This window comes from Podospora bellae-mahoneyi, chromosome 3 (genome assembly GCF_035222275.1).
Source record: "Podospora bellae-mahoneyi strain CBS 112042 chromosome 3, whole genome shotgun sequence".
Lineage (NCBI taxonomy): Eukaryota > Fungi > Ascomycota > Sordariomycetes > Sordariales > Podosporaceae > Podospora > Podospora bellae-mahoneyi.
In genome coordinates this window covers 2,952,946-2,970,114 of record NC_085882.1, presented here as the reverse complement: position 1 = coordinate 2,970,114, position 17,169 = coordinate 2,952,946, and the positions used below count along the sequence as shown (strand labels likewise).

At 50.9% G+C, this 17,169-nt stretch overlaps 5 protein-coding genes and 1 non-coding gene across 6 annotated transcripts; 3 read left to right on the top strand and 3 right to left on the bottom strand.

Annotated features, from left to right (window-relative positions):
- Nucleotides 1-65: 65 nt before the first annotated feature.
- Nucleotides 66-172, bottom strand: QC761_0057010. Its single transcript has one exon. It is a non-coding gene; the product is annotated as a tRNA-Met (tRNA).
- Nucleotides 173-839: 667 nt separating this feature from the next.
- On the top strand, nucleotides 840-1,490 carry QC761_308585 (uncharacterized protein; the record flags this gene model as incomplete). Its single annotated transcript, XM_062878003.1, has 1 exon — nucleotides 840-1,490. One exon carries the CDS (start codon nucleotides 840-842, stop codon nucleotides 1,488-1,490), a length of 651 nt encoding a protein of 216 aa, XP_062733830.1.
- A 1,758-nt stretch (nucleotides 1,491-3,248) lies between these two features.
- On the top strand, nucleotides 3,249-5,135 carry QC761_308580 (uncharacterized protein; the record flags this gene model as incomplete). Its single annotated transcript, XM_062878002.1, has 1 exon — nucleotides 3,249-5,135. The coding sequence occupies one exon, from the start codon at nucleotides 3,249-3,251 to the stop codon at nucleotides 5,133-5,135; it is 1,887 nt and encodes a 628-aa protein (XP_062733829.1).
- Nucleotides 5,136-5,277: 142 nt separating this feature from the next.
- YUH1_1 (ubiquitinyl hydrolase 1) lies at nucleotides 5,278-7,717 on the bottom strand. The gene is made up of 3 exons (XM_062878001.1): nucleotides 6,961-7,717; nucleotides 5,813-6,832; nucleotides 5,278-5,751 (listed from the first exon to the last, which is right to left on the bottom strand). Exons 2-3 carry the CDS (start codon nucleotides 6,165-6,167, stop codon nucleotides 5,384-5,386), a joined length of 723 nt encoding a protein of 240 aa, XP_062733828.1. The 5' UTR covers nucleotides 6,168-6,832; nucleotides 6,961-7,717; the 3' UTR covers nucleotides 5,278-5,383.
- Nucleotides 7,718-8,645: 928 nt separating this feature from the next.
- QC761_308560 (uncharacterized protein) lies at nucleotides 8,646-12,952 on the top strand (the record flags this gene model as incomplete). Its single annotated transcript, XM_062878000.1, has 4 exons — nucleotides 8,646-9,702; nucleotides 9,771-11,688; nucleotides 11,887-12,196; nucleotides 12,521-12,952. 4 exons carry the CDS (start codon nucleotides 8,646-8,648, stop codon nucleotides 12,950-12,952), a joined length of 3,717 nt encoding a protein of 1,238 aa, XP_062733827.1.
- A 2,599-nt stretch (nucleotides 12,953-15,551) lies between these two features.
- QC761_308555 (uncharacterized protein) lies at nucleotides 15,552-16,745 on the bottom strand (the record flags this gene model as incomplete). Its single annotated transcript, XM_062877999.1, is given in 3 exon segments — nucleotides 15,552-16,316; nucleotides 16,374-16,577; nucleotides 16,582-16,745. Coding segments are annotated over 3 exon segments (435 nt in total). The 3' UTR covers nucleotides 15,552-16,249.
- Between the last annotated feature and the right edge of the window lie 424 nt (nucleotides 16,746-17,169).

Sequence of the window (17,169 nt, the reverse complement as noted above, 5' to 3'; positions counted from 1 at the left end):
TTTTGGTTGGACCAAAACACTTCATGAGGCTAATCTCCACCAATCAGGATATGTCGAGTTGTACAGGGAGCTTGGCTCAGTTGGAAGAGCGCAGGTCTCATACGAATGTATGATCTGGATGTGCAACACCAGAGTTATCCTGAGGTCGTGAGTTCGAGCCTCACAGTTCCCATATTCTTTTGCTTACTTTTCATCATCTTAGCGATGACGAGTTTCTTTTGGCTTCTTTTACACAAAGAACGCCACTGCAGCGATATCTTTTTTACATATTTATGGTTTCGTTTTGAGTGCGGCGCTTGGTACACTAGCAAAGCCTGATTGCTGTGGCGGTTGACTGGAGCAAGACAAGATTTGCTCCTCTTTCATTCATGCTTTCAGTCAGTCACCCAAGCCATCAAATATTTAGAGAGCATGCATTCGTTTCTTTTATTTTCTCACCTACACCAGAACTTTACCTCCAGACCTACTCAGAGTCACAACCTCATTCTTCATCTCCCATCTCATCTTACCCTCAACAGACCCTCCACCATTTATTCTCGACATACCTCAAGATGGTTACCTCTGAACAGACCACAGTCGTCGAACCCAGGACCAAGACTGAGCCTCGTCTTTCTTATTGGGAGCGAATTGCCAAGGAGGAGAAGGATCCAGACTTTAAGAATTGAAACACTCGTTGCTCTACAGAAAGTGATCATCACCACTACATTTACCAACGCTATCTCTTCGGCGTATCGGCCGAAGGACTCGTCCAGCCAGACCTGGAAGGTTTGGTTTCCTACCAATATGAAGACATATAGAATAAGTCGTTGCCTCTCTACTTTGTGCCGGCGCCCGCAAGTATGGGGCCGGTCTATACTTTTCTTCACAATCACATCTATCGCCGATGGTTCAAACCGTATCGAACCGAGATTGAAGGGCGGTGCTTCCTTTGCAAATTTCTCTACCTCAAAGATGCATGCCACACACACTATGCAGAGAGCGACCACCTCGACCCCACGCAAGATTCTATCGACAAGTTCATCTCACTCAACAAGGCCCTCTGTGCTGCCGTCGAGGCTTACCCGAAACTTTATCTCACAGAACCCATTGTCCGGAGGCAATACGAGACGAGCAACGAAAGAGGCTGCAGAGAAATTATCGCCAGGGAAAATCCAACCAAGCGCTATTTTCTCCAACATCTGTTTAAGGCTCTTCTCTTGATCGTTGTTCCTGTTCGTTGTCGGTACCAGCCATCAGCAGAGATTGGCAGTCTGCCAGTCTTTCTGGTCCGGACGGGGATGGAGGGAGACTTGAGCGCACCCATTGATTTCCAGGTTATCCCACAAGACAAGATCTTGACCTTTGCCACCAAGCTCAACGAGAATGTGATTAAGGTTACTCTCAAAACCGCAGTTGACTTTCTCAGTGCCCTTGAGGCAAGGGAAGTAGCGGCAGTTGGGTTGAGGCCCGATCCAGGGATGTGGCTGGGGAAGAGTATGGTAGGAATATAATGGGCAACCATGAAGAGAGGGAGCGTCGGAAGATGAGACAGATAAAGGAGGGCAATTACCACCAGCCTCTTGATGGTAATTTTATCTGGTATGGGATAACTGAAGAGGAATACAAGCGGAGAACGGGTGAGAAATGAGAGATTTCTTGAATCTACAGAGTACACGGGCTGTCATCAGGGGTTGTACAGGGGATATGATATGTAACATGCTTACAAAGGGCCTCCAAGGTTGAAGCAATTTGGCAAGGGCACTGACACAGGCATACATATATAGATTAGCTCTTCTCACCAATAGCTTCCTCTCAATTCATCATCTTCGCACCCAGTTTTCTGGGTGCCATCGTGATACCTTCCATCATCATCAAACATAGTCTACATACATCTCCACTATCATTCCAAGGCTCGTGACCATGTTGAAACACCTCGCGACTGATATTAGACGCCTAAAGTAGTACAATTGAAGCCTTTTAAGATAATTAGTAGGCCTTAAATAGATCTTCCAGGCCATTAAAGATAGTTAATATGTATGTATCTTGAGATAATCAGGAGGCCTTCTAAGATACTTAATAGGTGTTAAAGATATATGTTCTAGGCCTTTAAAGATAGTTTATACACGTCTTAAAATAATAAGAAGGCCCCTAAAGATAGTGTTAATAAGTGTTAAATGAATGTTATATGTATTTAAAGATAGTTAGGGGGCATTTGAATGTAATTAGAAGGCCATTTAAACTATACTAGAGACCTCTTGAGGTAATCGGTAGGCCTGTTTCTGTTCTTTTGGACTTTTGCATTGCCCTTCTTCTGTCCATAGTGCGCCAGCTCATGGAAGTCAGCTGGGCTGTTGGAGAGGGAGAGCAGCACCCTGTTTCTTTGGGCTACCACTGCCTTCCTTCCACTTGAGAAAAGCTGATGTAACGCCCCATATGGAGGAAATTGCAGGTCAACAGAGGATGTGCCTGCACTTGATAGAGGATGTGCCTGACATCTCAATACTGGGCCCTGTGCTGTCCGGTACTGTAATGCGATCATGAGTTTTGGACTGTCGTCTTAACACTTCATAACCCAAGCCGTCCAACCTGCACATCCGGACCCTGCTTTTATGAATCTTTTTTTCTTATTTCTCTCGTTTTTGCATTCGTTCTTCCCCCATAGGTAGTTAGAACAGAATAAAAAAAAAGAGGGATAACTTCCACCACAAGTTTGTAAACTTTATGAAAAGGGGAAAGGAGATTTATGCACGTTGTGTCGGCGCCGCCAAACGAAGTAACGATAAACCAGAGCCCCCACTCATGCATAGATATTTTGTGAAGTTCGAAGGGCCCGCACTTGCAGCCGTCGACGAAGTCACCGTGGGAACGTTTGGGAGTGAGACGCCTTTGGATGGATATTCGTTTATAGCGTCAAAAACGCCCAGACAGGCTGCATATCCTACTCGAAGCGATCGATGCGCTGCTCGAGGTTCTGGACAGTTTGCGTAAGGTTCTGGATATTTTGCGTCAGTTTGGACTTTGCCATTGAGGTTCTCAATTTGGCAACTGATGTAATTGTTTGTGCCCGAGTTGTTCCTGACAGTGAAGGCCTTGACATTTCGCGGAATTCAGGTCCCGTATCTATCCCCGAACCCGAGCCCGAGCCCCATTTAGGAAGCTCCTCCCCTGGAAACCTACTTCCCCGGAAGGAGCAGAGAAAGCATGGAAGACTGGCCCTGTAGAATTTCACGTGCGAAATCGATTGACTTCACTTTTCCAACAGACACAGTATGGCCGACTTCGACTCCCACCCAGCCTACGTCGTTAGGCGAGGTCAACTCGTCCCCCTACCCACGCCAAAGTCCCTCGCCGAACACCTCCAAAAGAGCACTGAGCTTGAGGCTGGGGATTGGCATGACATAGTTGTCCTCCATGGCATGTCCCCCAAGTACGCCGATGTGCTCCTCCTTTTAAATGGCAGCGACTCTGCTTTTCTCGAATCCTTTGCCTCGAGACGCGAGTACAGACCCTTTGCTAGAAGCGGACTCGTCAACCAGCAGGCCCCCAGCAGCGAAAGACGATGGAGCATTCTCGAGTATCCAGAGCTGATGCAGGGACTCAGGCCTCTCCGCCTCGACAGAGACGAGACCGACACAGTGCACCCTCCACCTGTGAGAACTCTCCCATCGAGCAGCGGAAAGACCTCTGCCGTTTTCTGCCGCATGGCCCTACGCATCTCTGATCAGAGACACCTGCTCCTCTTGGACAATCCAGTCTGGAGACGCTCTTGGCAGGTTCGCAAGGCACCATGGAGGACGCCTGTCGCTTCTTTTCGCGATCCACCTAATCCCTTCCCTTACAGCGAGACCAACGAGGCTGGGAGCTTTGAAGCTTCTCTTCTGAGCACACTGAGTGGCGAAACGCATCAAAAATCTCTGAGGGAGCTGTTGCTTGATTTGGCATACGACAGATGGTTGGAGCTGTTTGAGTTTTTGGAGTCGCCTTCTCATCCCGTCACGGACGATACCATGGCGTTTTGGTGGCAGGTCTTGCAATCTCTGGAGCTCAACGAAGAGGAGGGCAGCAGTCCATGCTGGAGAAGACTTCTCGACCGAGCACAGCGGCGAATCTCGCTTTTGTCTCTACCCACCATCAAGAGACCTGTTCCGCTCAAGTCGGCTTCGGCTCCCATGTTGCCTAGCTCACCTGGCTCACCTTCTTCTCGAAGATCACCTGGTTCACCTAGATCGGCAGCTTCGACACCAGCTACGTTATTGACAACCCCGCCTGTGCTTCAGCAGCCAAAGAACGAGGTGCGCGAGAAGGCGGTTACTCGCTTTGGCATACCCAGCACCGCGGTGAGAGCTGCGCGGTTGAGAAGGGCGCTTGCATATCGGCCTTCGGCGGAGGAGAATCGACGAGCGTTGGACCGGATCAGCTATATGGGTGGTATTCTCATTCCCCTACCCATCGTCTCTGGAATTTTGTCCATGGGCGAGATTTTTGGCCCCTCTGGTTCTAGGTTTTGGATATTTTGGGCTGCTGCTGTTCCTCTTTCCATCATGTCGGTCTTGATCATATATGCGGATACTATCCGCAAGGCCGAAGTCTGGGTGGAGGTTGCGCCCGACCTGGTTGTTCCGGGACGAGTTCCTGGACGACTCAGCACTGACAGCGAAGGCGGCATGAGTGATGGGACTGTGGATGTCGAAGTTCAGGAGCATAGGACTGTTACTTGGCGGAGACATCATCCTGGGGAGGGACGTGGTAGCAGCAGCGGTGGGGAGGGCTTGCAACAGCAGAGACCACAAGTGCCGCATGATCCGAGCGTGGTGTTTGTTTTGAATCATGACATGGAGGAGAGAGCTATTGGCTTGCCGCCGGAGAGTGCTGCTCTGGCGACGGCGGCGATGGAGCCTGATTGGGACGAGGACATTGATGATGCTATGTTGGAGGTGTTGCCTGCTGCTGCTGGGAGGAACAGGAATAGACCGCGAATTATTTTGCAGAGGTCAGAGGATGGGCATGAGAAGCCTAAGGCATGGAAGAGGCAGGAGCTGGGGTGGTATGGAGCTATGAAGTCGGTTATGTGGAAGAAGCCGAGGGCGTTGGAGGATGTGCCGAATGGGGTTATTGCTTATGAGAGGGAGGGGAAGAGGAAGTCGAAGACGTTTTAATTGGATTATTGTGACCGTTTATGGGGGTTTTATGGATATATATGGGAAGGATACGCCCCTTTCATGGAACTGGGGTCTTTTTAGATACAAAAAGAGGTATGCATTATCCGAATGCCGAGGGATATTTACGCCTTTATAAATGGGTCTATTTTGTCATGACACGCATGCAGTTGTCTGTTTTATACCTGCTCAGTGTGCAAGCAATGGCGGTTGAAGTTTTGACCATGCATAGCCACCATGTGGCCTACCTATTCCGCCGGAGCCAACGCAAGTAGGCTAACTCCCCCTTCGCACTCTGTTTTCTCGATAAACTCTTTTAGCACTCTTAATCCCCGTTCAGAAAGGAGATCGTCTTCTTCAAACTCTCCTAGATTTATTGGCCCCTTTCTGTCTCCGTCCAGCTCGTATAGATGCCCGTTCTTGGGCGACCTGACAAAACACACGTAATGAAAGTCGACCTCATCCTCTGGATTCTCAGGGACGGCCGAGTCACCCTGTAGAGCGACAGTTTTGTACGCTGCTTCCAGGTTCGTGTCGTTTTCTAAGAAAGCGGCACGGTCTCGTGGGTTGAGGGGGGTGCAAGTTGTCAGGAGCTGATAGAGGTGTGAGTTGGGAACTGGTTCTAGGTTAATTGCCATGTCGTAAGCATGAGATGGGATGGGATAAGGGGTTTTTACTGATGAAGTCTCGAGCGTGGCCATTGCTGACGGCGTGGAGGATGGCGTAGAGGCCGCAGGCGTTGTTGATGGTTTGTTTGTACCAGATTATTGGCTCGTTGTCACCGCTGCTTGTGTACTGGGTGATATCCTTGTCCTTGCTGATGAGTTCGGCTTCGTAGTTTTGGGGGGTGGGGAAGACTATGATGAGGGCGTGGGCTGGACGTGGGGTTAGAGAGAGGAGGTCAGCGTCGTGGAGGGAGAGGACATCGTGGAAATCTAGGGCGGGTGAGAGGCCGAGGGTGTGGGCTAGGGAGGTGAAGAGGGAGGGGTTGGATTCGAGGGGGGTGAAGTGTTTGCGGTATTGATGGGACATGGTTTGCTTGTTGTGAGGATTTGTGAGCGAGGAGCTGTTCGGCGAGGCCGCTTGAATGGGCGGTGAGATGAGAGTGAGAAGTGAGATGAGAGCTAAGAGGAGTGAGTTTGGCACCACTCAACAGCCGGTGGCAACTGACTACGAACAACATGGCAAGAACTGCACGATTGCACCTTCTGTGATTACAGCCCGACACAACCGCATATCAAGCCATAGATATCGTCATCTCTTCTTCCAGAAGATGATACCGACATTTTGGACCAGCGATGGCTCTGATTCAAAGGCCACATTGATGTCGACAGCTGTGTCTTGTAGATCGTTTCTTGTAGAGTATGCAGCCCGACCTTTCGCCGTCATTCCGTCTCTTCGTCAACGTTCTTTGTTTCGCATGCAATGGCATGGGAAACTCTCGTCATCTCTTCTTCCCAACAGCACATACAATCCCATTATCCACTCCATTCTTTCACATACGACCATAGGCAGCTGAAAATACGGGATCCCGTCCGCTCTCCCCTAGTCAAACAGCTGACCGCCAGACCAGTACTCAGGTGGGTGACCACTGGGGAATCCCTGGTGTTGTATGTTTTTATCCGCAAAACGGCATTGTTTTTGTTTGATTTTTGGTGGCCGTTTTTGTAGGTTGTGGCGGTGAAGTTTTTCGTCTACTATGGAATGCATCCCCAAAAGCCTTAGCAATCGTTTGGATATTCATTTTTTAGTAGCGGCAGCTGGGAACCCAACTGGCAGCCACCCAAGACCAGCTGTGAAAGTCGGGAACTAATCGGGCGTTTACCTTGTCGAAGTGATATCTGAAGATAAGCTGCTATCAAGTATCAGCAATAGCATTTGTCTTTTTTCTTCTTTGTGACAGACGCAAGCCTGCCAACCAGATGTCAGACGGGAGTGCGTGACGCTTAACAAATGGTTGCCATGTTCCCATCTTGAGCTGTCCCAGATAGAGCACGGGAAACCTAGGATCAAAACAAAATCCCCGCTCGCATGAATTCCTCGGTCGCTTTTAGAACATGTCGAATTTGTGGGGCTAACCCAACTGTTTTGCAGAGTTACTCTGCCGTTGTCGGCTGGACCGTAGTGTGGAGTGTGCTTTAAACCATGTCCTGTTTGATGTTTCCATGGCGCCATCCAAACCTAAGGCACATCACACTCTGCGTTTGGCGTTGAGCTTTGAGACGAGGGAACGCTCGTTGACAAGATGAGTGGAACGAGGTGAGGTGAAATGAACGTTTGTTTGTGTCGTGAACCACACGCGCCTGTTGATCACTTGCTATGGAAGGATTAGGCGAACCGGGCGAGCCGGGGGCAAGCATCATGGGCCCCGGAAGCTCCCCCGGACCCCGTGCTTCCTCGAGAGGGGTAAGTCCCGTCCATAGACCCAGCCACCGGACCCTCGGTAAGAGCGCCGAGGAGGGGCAGACATGATAGTTTAAGATTTTACAAGGGTTAGGAAACCTAATGGGGAATTAAAGAATCTAGTAACCACGGTGTTCGCAGAGATAATCTATTATCGCTGGGATATCTTTAAGTTACTATGTGATTTAATTAGCTTAATAGGACGATACTCCACGTTTTCCGCTAACGGCGGTAAGAGTCGATATAAAAATCTGTGGATAAAAGGGCCCAGTTAACCTGAGCGTCTGCTGTTTCTCGTCCTATTATTCATAGTATTTCTTTTGCCTCGAGCTGGGTTTTAGCTTGTGGTGCCGTCAACCCACTGCCTTGGTAGCTAGCGGCTGGAGGCGAGGCTGAAGTAGCGCCGCCTTCGCGCCATGGTGTCTAGTTGTTTTTGTCATTGAGCGTCATGATAATCTATTTGCAGCTCGCAGATTTGAAGGTGGGAGAATGCAACAGTACTTGCGTGACGCAGTCCTGAGTAGTTTCACACAGCCGTCTGAGCTGTGAGAAGTCATGTTGGTAAGATTGAGTTCAGGCTGTTCCACTTCGTAGGCATCTCCAATCATGACAATATCAGTCTACGGTGCCACCACAACCGAACTGGAGGGCACTCGACACAGAGCTGATGGCTCATTGGGCGTTGCACAGACGCAGCCTTGAGGAAATTGGGAAAACCGGACTTGACCTCGCTGCGAACCAAGGTAGGCCTGTATAGCCGGTGCCTCGGAGATTAACACAACATCTCGGAATCTCAAGTGTAAGACAGACAAAGTTGCAGGTTTCTAGAACGTCAGAAACCTAGTGTGTAGCGTAGCGGGAAACTAAGAGGCACCAAAAAGGTGATTCAACGTCTAAAAAGGAAGCGTAGCTGCAGAGCCTGATGCCGCACGTGGCGCCACTCACCTGCTCGGCTGCCTCCTTCGAAATGTTCAGTTGCACGCCTGCGCCATCATGAACACCTCACACTTTGCTCCAAGCTGGCAGGTCTGACGTTCGCTCCAGTATCTGCCACCCACGAATACTTCCGACCGATTCCACGATTGTCGGTAATGCAAACGCCCTGCCATGACTCCGAAACGAACGTACCAAGATGAAGAACCGTCTGCGAGCCTTCCGAAACGGCCAAGAATCTTCGACACATCCTCCAATGGTAGCATTTACCCAAACCAAGATGCGTACCCTCCACTTGTGCATGGGGACTACACAATCGCCTGGATCTGTGCACTTCCCTTAGAACTGGCGGTATCGCGTGCCATGCTGGACGAGGAACACCCACTGCCACCCAACCAAGCCGGCGACGACAACATCTACGTGCTCGGGCGCATCGACCAGCACAACGTTGTCATGACATGTTTGCCGGGACAGTATGGAACGAACAACGCCGCAATCGTTGCGACAAACCTGAAGCGGAGTTTTCCGAGCATTCGCGCTACCCTAATGGTCGGCATCGGCGGCGGATCCCCTAGCCAGGCCGACTTGTACCTAGGTGATGTTGTCGTCGGCACCAGGGTCATGCAGTATGACATGGGCAAAGTGATTGCGGGCGGCTCGTTCCAAGAAACGGCTGATGCGAAGACTCCTTCGTGGCTACTGAACTCAGCTGTGTCCGCTCTACGATCGAAGCATGGGCCGCACCATTCCAGCAGTCGGATGGCCGGGATCCTGCGAAGCCGACTTCCGAATATCTTGCGCCCGAACCACCCCGATCGCCTGTTCCAAGCGTCCTATAACCACCTTCTCGAGGCTCCAACATGTATTGACTGCGACCCAGCAAAGCTGCAACCACGAGGCGCACGCCTCTCTGACGAACCCAGGATCCACTACGGAGTCATCGCTTCGGGAAACAGGGTTATGAAGGACGGGAAAGTACGGGATGACATTGCTCAGCGACTTTCGGCGCTGTGCTTCGAGATGGAGTCAGCCGGCATGATGGATAACCTCCAGTGCTTGCCGATTCGTGGAATTTGCGACTATTCGGATTCCCACAAGAACAAGGAGTGGCAAGACTATTCTGCTGCAACTGCAGCTGCATACGCGAGGGAACTGCTGGAAGGGCTTCCGCCTTCGTCCAGGACACTTGATCGGACTCCCATAAACAATGTGAGCCAGCTCGATACCGCCGGTAATACAGACCCTTGCCCTGGCCAGTCTCTTTTCCTCTAGTATCATGCTGACTGGGGATGTGAGTAGTCGACTATGCTTTGGAACGGCGGCAACGCTTGCTGAAATGCCTTGAATTCCCGCAAATCGATGCTCGCAGAACCACTATTCGGGTTGCATATACAAAAACCTGCCGTTGGCTACTACAGCACTCAAAATATCAGGATTGGCTTGACCCTAGGAAGCAATCAGAGCATCATGGCTTCTTATGGATGCGAGGCAAGGCAGGCGCCGGAAAGTCAACCATGATGAAGTTCGTGTACCTGGAAACGAAGAAAGGCTCCAAAAAGCCCAGTGTGGCCGTGGTGTCCTTCTTCTTCAATGCACGAGGCGACTATTTGGAAAAGTCCATCTCCGGGATGTACCGGTCTCTGTTGTCGCAGCTCCTGCACGAGTTTTCGGACCTTCAATCCGTCCTAGACAACACGGACATTGTTCCGCGGAACCAACAAGACTGCCCTGGCCTGAACGCTCTGAAGGATCTTCTCAGCAACGCTGTTATGGCCCTTGGCCAGCGCTGCTTTACCTGCTTCATTGACGCCCTCGATGAGTGTGACGAGCAGGAAGTCCGGGACATGGTCCAGTTCTTCGAAGAATTGGCAGAGAATGCCACTGATAAAGGCATTCGGTTTCAAATCTGTTTCTCGAGTCGGCCATATCCGTACATTGATATTTTCCGGGGAATCTTGCTCACCCTCGAGAAGGAATCAGGACACCAAGAAGACTTGGCACAGTACGTCAAGAGTCGTCTAAGGATCGCGCACCGCCCGCTTCTTGAAGAATTACAATCCCAAATCCTAGACAAAGCTGCTGGGGTTTTCATGTGGGTCGTGTTGGTAGTGGAAATCCTAAACAATGAGAGTAGCCACGGCGCCCTCGCTCTCAGAAAGAAGCTTTCGGAAATCCCGGCCGAATTAAGCAAACTCTTCAGGAGCATGCTGGCACGTGATCGAAATAGAACTGAATCGCTACAGCTCTGCATTCTCTGGATTCTATTTGCAAAGCGGCCTTTGACTCCAGCAGAGTTCCGCCATGCGCTATGGGCGGGCTTGTTGGAGCGGCGTCTTGTCGATCCCGAGTTGCCAGATGACACACAGAAGGATGCCGTCAAACTAGTCACGAGCTCCTCGAAGGGGCTTGCTGAGATCACCAAATCTAAACAGCAGACCGTGCAGTTTATTCATGAATCAGTGCGGGACTTTTTGGTGAAAGAAAAGGGCATTCAGGATTTGTGGCCTGAACTTGGATTCGACTTGGAGGGTCCTAGCCACGAAATCCTCAAGCATTGTTGCACTACATACCTGCATCATCCAACAGTACGGGCGATCATCGTCCCGCCAGAGGGCGCAGACGACGAGCGGAACGCCATGGCTGAGAAATGCTCGTTCCTGGAGTATGCCGGTCAGCAGGTCCTCTACCATGCCAATGCTGCGGCGCCTATGGTTCCGCAAGACGGTTTTTTGACCCAATTCTTTGATACGGATGGAATCAGGGTGATCAACCACCTCGAGAAGTTCAAAGCTCGGCGGTATGGCTCCGATGCAACTCCGCTTTATGTTCTAGCAGACAAAGGCTTGGGAAACCTTATTCGTACACAGATGAAAAGAGAAGTGGCTACCGCTGTTCCTGGGGAAAGGTACAAGCATCCGCTTTTCGCTGCGTTAGCAAACGGCCATAAAAATGCCATAGCCGCACTTTTGGGCTTGTCATCGATTGTCTGCGATGGCGTCGATATCACTGAAGGTTTAAACTACAAAAAGGATTTGAGAGATTACCAAGGCCGGACGCCATTATCGTGGGCTGCCCAGGAGGGTAGGCTAAGCATTGTGAAATTATTAATTCAAGGAGGGGCAGACCCTGACAAAGTCGATGGGAGAGGATATAGGCCACTTCACCGGGCTCTAGAGAATGGCCGCGAGGCTATCGCGCGGCTTCTCATCGACAACGGGGCAGACCCTGACAAAGTCGGTGGGAGAAAATATAGGCCACTTCACTGGGCTCTAAAGAATGGCCGCGAGGGTATCGCGCGGTTTTTCATCGACAACGGAGCGGATATTGAGGCTCGTAACCATGTTGGATCGACGGCACTGATTTTGGCCTCACGGTATGGCCACGAGGCTATCGCGCGGCTCCTCATCGATAACGGGGCGGATATTAAGGCTCGTAACAATTATGGATCAACGGCACTGATTATGGCCTCACAGTATGGCCACGAGGCTATCGCGCGGCTCTTCATCGACAACGGGGCGGATATTAAGGCTCAGGATAGTTCTGGATCGACGGCACTCATTTTGGCCTCACGGTATGGCCACGAGGCTATCGCGCGGCTCCTCATCGATAACGGGGCGGATATCGAGGCTCAGGATATTTTCGGATCGACGGCACTAATTTGGGCCTCAGAGAATGGCCACGAGGCTATCGCGCGGCTCCTCATCGATAACGGAGCGGATATCGAGGCTCGTAACCATTTTGGATCGACGGCATTAATTTTGGCCTCACAGTATGGCCACGAGGCTAAGGCTCGTAACAATTATGGATCAACGGCACTGATTTTGGCCTCACGGTATGGCCACGAGGCTATCGCGCGGCTCCTCATCGATAACGGGGCGGATATCGAGGCTCAGGATATTTTTGGATCGACGGCACTAATTTGGGCCTCAGAGAATGGCCACGAGGCTATCGCGCGGCTCTTCATCGACAACGGGGCGGATATCGAGGCTCGTAACCATTTTGGATCGACGGCACTAATTTTGGCCTCACAGTATGGCCACGAGGCTAAGGCTCGTAACAATTATGGATCAACGGCACTGATTTTGGCCTCACAGAATGGCCACGAGGCTATCGCGCGGCTCCTCATCGATAACGGGGCGGATATCGAGGCTCAGGATATTTTTGGATCGACGGCACTAATTTGGGCCTCAGAGAATGGCCACGAGGCTATCGCGCGGCTCCTCATCGACAACGGGACGGATATTAAGGCTCGTAACAATTATGGATCAACGGCACTGATTATGGCCTCACAGTATGGCCACGAGGCTATCGCGCGGCTCTTCATCGACAACGGGGCGGATATCGAGGCTCAGGATATTTTTGGATCGACGGCACTGATTTTGGCCTCACAGAATGGCCACGAGACTATCGCGCGGCTCCTCATCGATAACGGGGCGGATATCGAGGCTCAGGATAGTTCTGGATGGACGGCACTAATTTGAGCCTCACGGTATGGTCACGAGGCTGTCGCGCGGCTCTTCATCGACAACGGGGCGGATATCGAGGCTCAGGATAGTTCTGGATCGACGGCACTCATTTTGGCCTCACGGTATGGCCACGAGGCTATCGCGCGGCTCCTCATCGATAACGGAGCGGATATCGAGGCTCGTAACAATTCTGGATCGACGGCACTAATTTTGGCCTCCGAAGTTGCTCCTCCTCTTTTCCGATCACGCCTTCAAACAATTATTGCGGGCTCCGATCGACCTGGTGTGCTACATAAAATTATGGATGGAGGCACAGAGAGGTGACTGATGCTGGCTGGCAAGTCACGGCAAGCTGAGTAAGGGGTTTTGCGTCGGGCCGCATGCAATCATAAACCGGGCAAGAGCTGCTGGCGCGATTTGAACGCACATTTCCATCTGAACACATCTCCACCCGCTTTAACACTGTGGTGGGGGTGTGTCTGTATTCTCTGTAACAGTTGCAACGGCCGGCCTGTCCACTAACAAACCGTTTAGCGGCACGCTTTCTTCCACATTTTGAAGTAAACAATATACTTTGTTTGGAGTTGCCCATCCTTGCAGTCATGCTACATAGCCGCCGGATCAGTACTCAGGTGGGTGACCACTAGGAAATCCCGGTGTTGTATGTTTTGATGTTTTTGCCATGACCTTTCGGCCCCCTCTTACCTTCGAGTATCACGCCAAACCAGGCCACAAGAAGCTTGCAATTTGCCTGATGCCTGAATGAGGCATATCTTATTATTTTCTCAGTTTGATGCCTATAATTTACTGACTGTGAGTCTTTGTCTTATGCTGTTTGGTGGTGGTTGCGGTGGAGATGTTTGAGGTGGAGTTTTGGATACTATCCATTGTTTAGTTTTCATCAGGGTCCCCAATGACATCACTCGTCATTCACCTTGGGCTCTGTAGCAGATATCCCTCCCAAAGATAGTCTGATTTGTTCAGGCAAATTGAACTACTATACCACTGAGACTATCACAGTCAGATGCTGCCTAGATGCTAAAAACCACGCGGTGTCGTGGCTCGGCCAGGCGCCCGTGGGTTGCCTGCTTGGGCACATATCTCGAGCGGCCAAGATGGCGAGAGTATCACCAGACCCTTCGACAGCGAATACCACGATACCTGCTCAGCCTCAATCCTCACCTTTTTCTCAAACTCCAGCAGCAAAGTCCACCGGCCCGCAGCAAAGGCAGATAGGGCAGTTGTGCATTCCAAAAATGGAGGGGCAACATGGCATTGCAGCACCGTTTTCTTTCTCCCTCAAACCCACACCACGCCTGGTTTCTACGACGACGACCAATATCAAATCGGTTGGTAATCTCCAGCTCTGCTCAAAGATGGAAGCTCCCCCCCATGCTTGCCCCTCAGAAAGCTTCGCTGGCAATGTCTAATTGATGAATTACATTTCTCCCTCATTTGACATGCCTTGATGAAGCTTCGAAAAAAAAAAAGCGCCCAACCTCCTCGAGACCTACCTTAAACCTGACCTTTTGGTAAGTTTCTGGTGTGTGTGGGCTTTTCCATGCCGGGCCAGCTCATCAAGCTTTCCACTTTCAATCAGTTGGGCACAGTTGTGCGTTTCTCTCTTTCTGCCCCTCCTTCCAAGAGCAAACCTTGCCCCAGCTTTCTCTCGTTTGTGGAAATTCCAATGAGCGAAGGTTGAGCGTGACAATTCTGTGCTTTTGCTGCCGGCGTGTCGAGACCTAAACGCGGGGTACAGGCCAGCAAGAACCCGGAAGGCATCAAGGAATAGGATAGGGCCAGCGGGTAGGTAGGGAGAGTGTGAGAGGTGTGTGTAAGTCGCACCACACAACAACACACGGTACACCCAACTCCCGACCAACCCCACGAAATTGTTAATGGGCTTGTGTACACACCAGAAGCCAAATGTACCTACCCGCTTTCCGATGAGAAAAATCTGAATCGGAATGGTAGATCGATCCAAGACTAAAGATGAGACTTCTTAAGGCAGGTAACCTAATTTGCCAATAATCCCCCCCTTCACCGTTTTGTGTAGTTCTCCATATTTTGGAAACGTTGGTACCTACCCATTTCCACATCGACATTGACGATATTCTAGACATCGGAAAGATGAGGCGAGGGGGGGGGGACCTATCTCCATCCATTGTTGAACTTACAACACACCGCTTGTGCTTTTACACTAACCTACCCTACCCCGCGCGCGCACCCGTAACCGCCGCGCCTAGATCTAAGCACGACAAAAATCTAGATTTTGATGTTTCGTTTTCCCCACTTTAGGTCCAGACACCCTGAAAGACAACCCCCCTCCGCACTTCGGCCCTTCGCCTTGCCTTGCCGGCTTTTCGAGTCGGCGGTATTCTGTGTGAGGGTAGCGCGGGTGTAACTTTTGCTCCCTCAGTTGTTGTTGGGTTGTGCTCGGCGGGATTACTTCCCTCTCTCTTATCACCCACCCACCCCCTCCTTTGACCCCTCACTTTGGAACGGTACATTTAAACCGACACATCCCGATGCCTGGAAGCTCCTAAACAAGAGGGAATTTCCACATGATCCAGAAGGGGGGTGCTCGGTAAGGCATAAACATATCTCTCTTGTAAACTGTTTTTCATTTGCAAAAGGTTTTTGTGTGTGCGCGGGGGTCATCGCAAGAAAGGGCAGCCTGCAAAAAAAACGAACGAATCACCGCCAAGCAAAAACGTGTAAGTGATCCCCAGCTCTGATTGGCTGTCTTTGTGGCCTGTAAGCTGTCGCCGTCACAACTCACACTTTCTTCCCACCATCAAATGTCAAAAAGCTCGTGTTATGCCTACTCGTTTATTTTCCAGCGGGCGGCGAAAATCATGTTTGCTTGTCACAAAATGTGAGTCAACTTACTATAATAAGCGAACGCTGGAGGATGAGGGATGACAGGAAAGGGATGAAATAACGTGACTGAACGCCCATGCAAGCCCACCCTCCCTGGCCCCACTTTAGTTACGTGTCTCGTATAGCCGCCATCACAATTTGGCATCGCGGGAAGTTATATAGCTTGGGAGGTGTGGTATATCTGATTTGTTTGCTTTAGGGAGAATGCTTGTCCCAGGATGATGAGTGTATCATATCACAATGTGCAACGACCACCAAAGCAACGTTCCCCCCTGAAGTGTGAGATAGCAGTTGTTCTACATCTACCCCCTCCTCAAGACAGGAGAATCACGGTGGTAGTGTATGAGATGCTGTACGTGACAGCTTTGCTTATCCCCGGATCTGGGCTCTTATTGGGGTTGATAGGGTGGTATTGGAGGTGAGGAGAGTTCAGGCATATGGAGATCGCGGTATGATCTGATATCTTGCATTGGCGCCCTTGGAATTTTTGGCTAGACTGCTGTAGCTAAGGGTAGTTATCTCTCCGATGTGAGGGGGGAGAAGTAGAGGGTACAAGAGAGGGAGATGGAGTTGGTCTGCTTGAATGGACGTGGTTTGGAGGGGATTGAGGAGGGTTGGTGATGTCAGATGAAACTTGGGATGTTTCCTGGAGCAATGTTGTATGGTTCCGGTAGTGGCTGTATGCTTTGCTTCTGGAAGTGCTGAGATGGTTTCACGTATGGGATAAAGTCGATGTTGCTCCTGGATGAGAGGAATGCTACCAGCTGAATCGCAGTTGCCAGTTTGCCTCGTGGGACATATCGGCGATACACTCCAACCTCATTCGGAACCAACTCGGAATACCATCCCCGACAAGCCCGGAGTCAACTGACCCAGCCGTATCCCAGCGCCATGTGTCCTTTGTGTAATAAACCGGAGTCCACATCGGCCCCGCATGTCGGCCCCGCACCGATAACCGCCCCACAACTCTCCGCACCAGCCCGACTATCAACCGTCGGGGTTAACAACCCCAACACCACCGACCGATCGCCGGATCTGCGGATCGACACCGGCGAAGAGAAAAGGCCCCGATTCAACGGTCAGCAGGTACCTCGCTTTTGCTGTATATGCAATGCAAAAGATGCAACCTGCAGATTTGGGTAGGTGGGAAACATTGCATTTCTAATCCGTACCAACTCACTCGCACCACCACCAATAAAAGGGCCCAGAATTGCACTTACACCATCCATTGGAGGAAAATGTGTCTTTTTGGGAATCTAGGCTGGGTGGGTTTGTCGGGGCCTGAAATGGAGCACAGCCATTTTAGGCTGTGACCCCATAGGTATCGCGGGCCAGTTCAACGGTGGGAC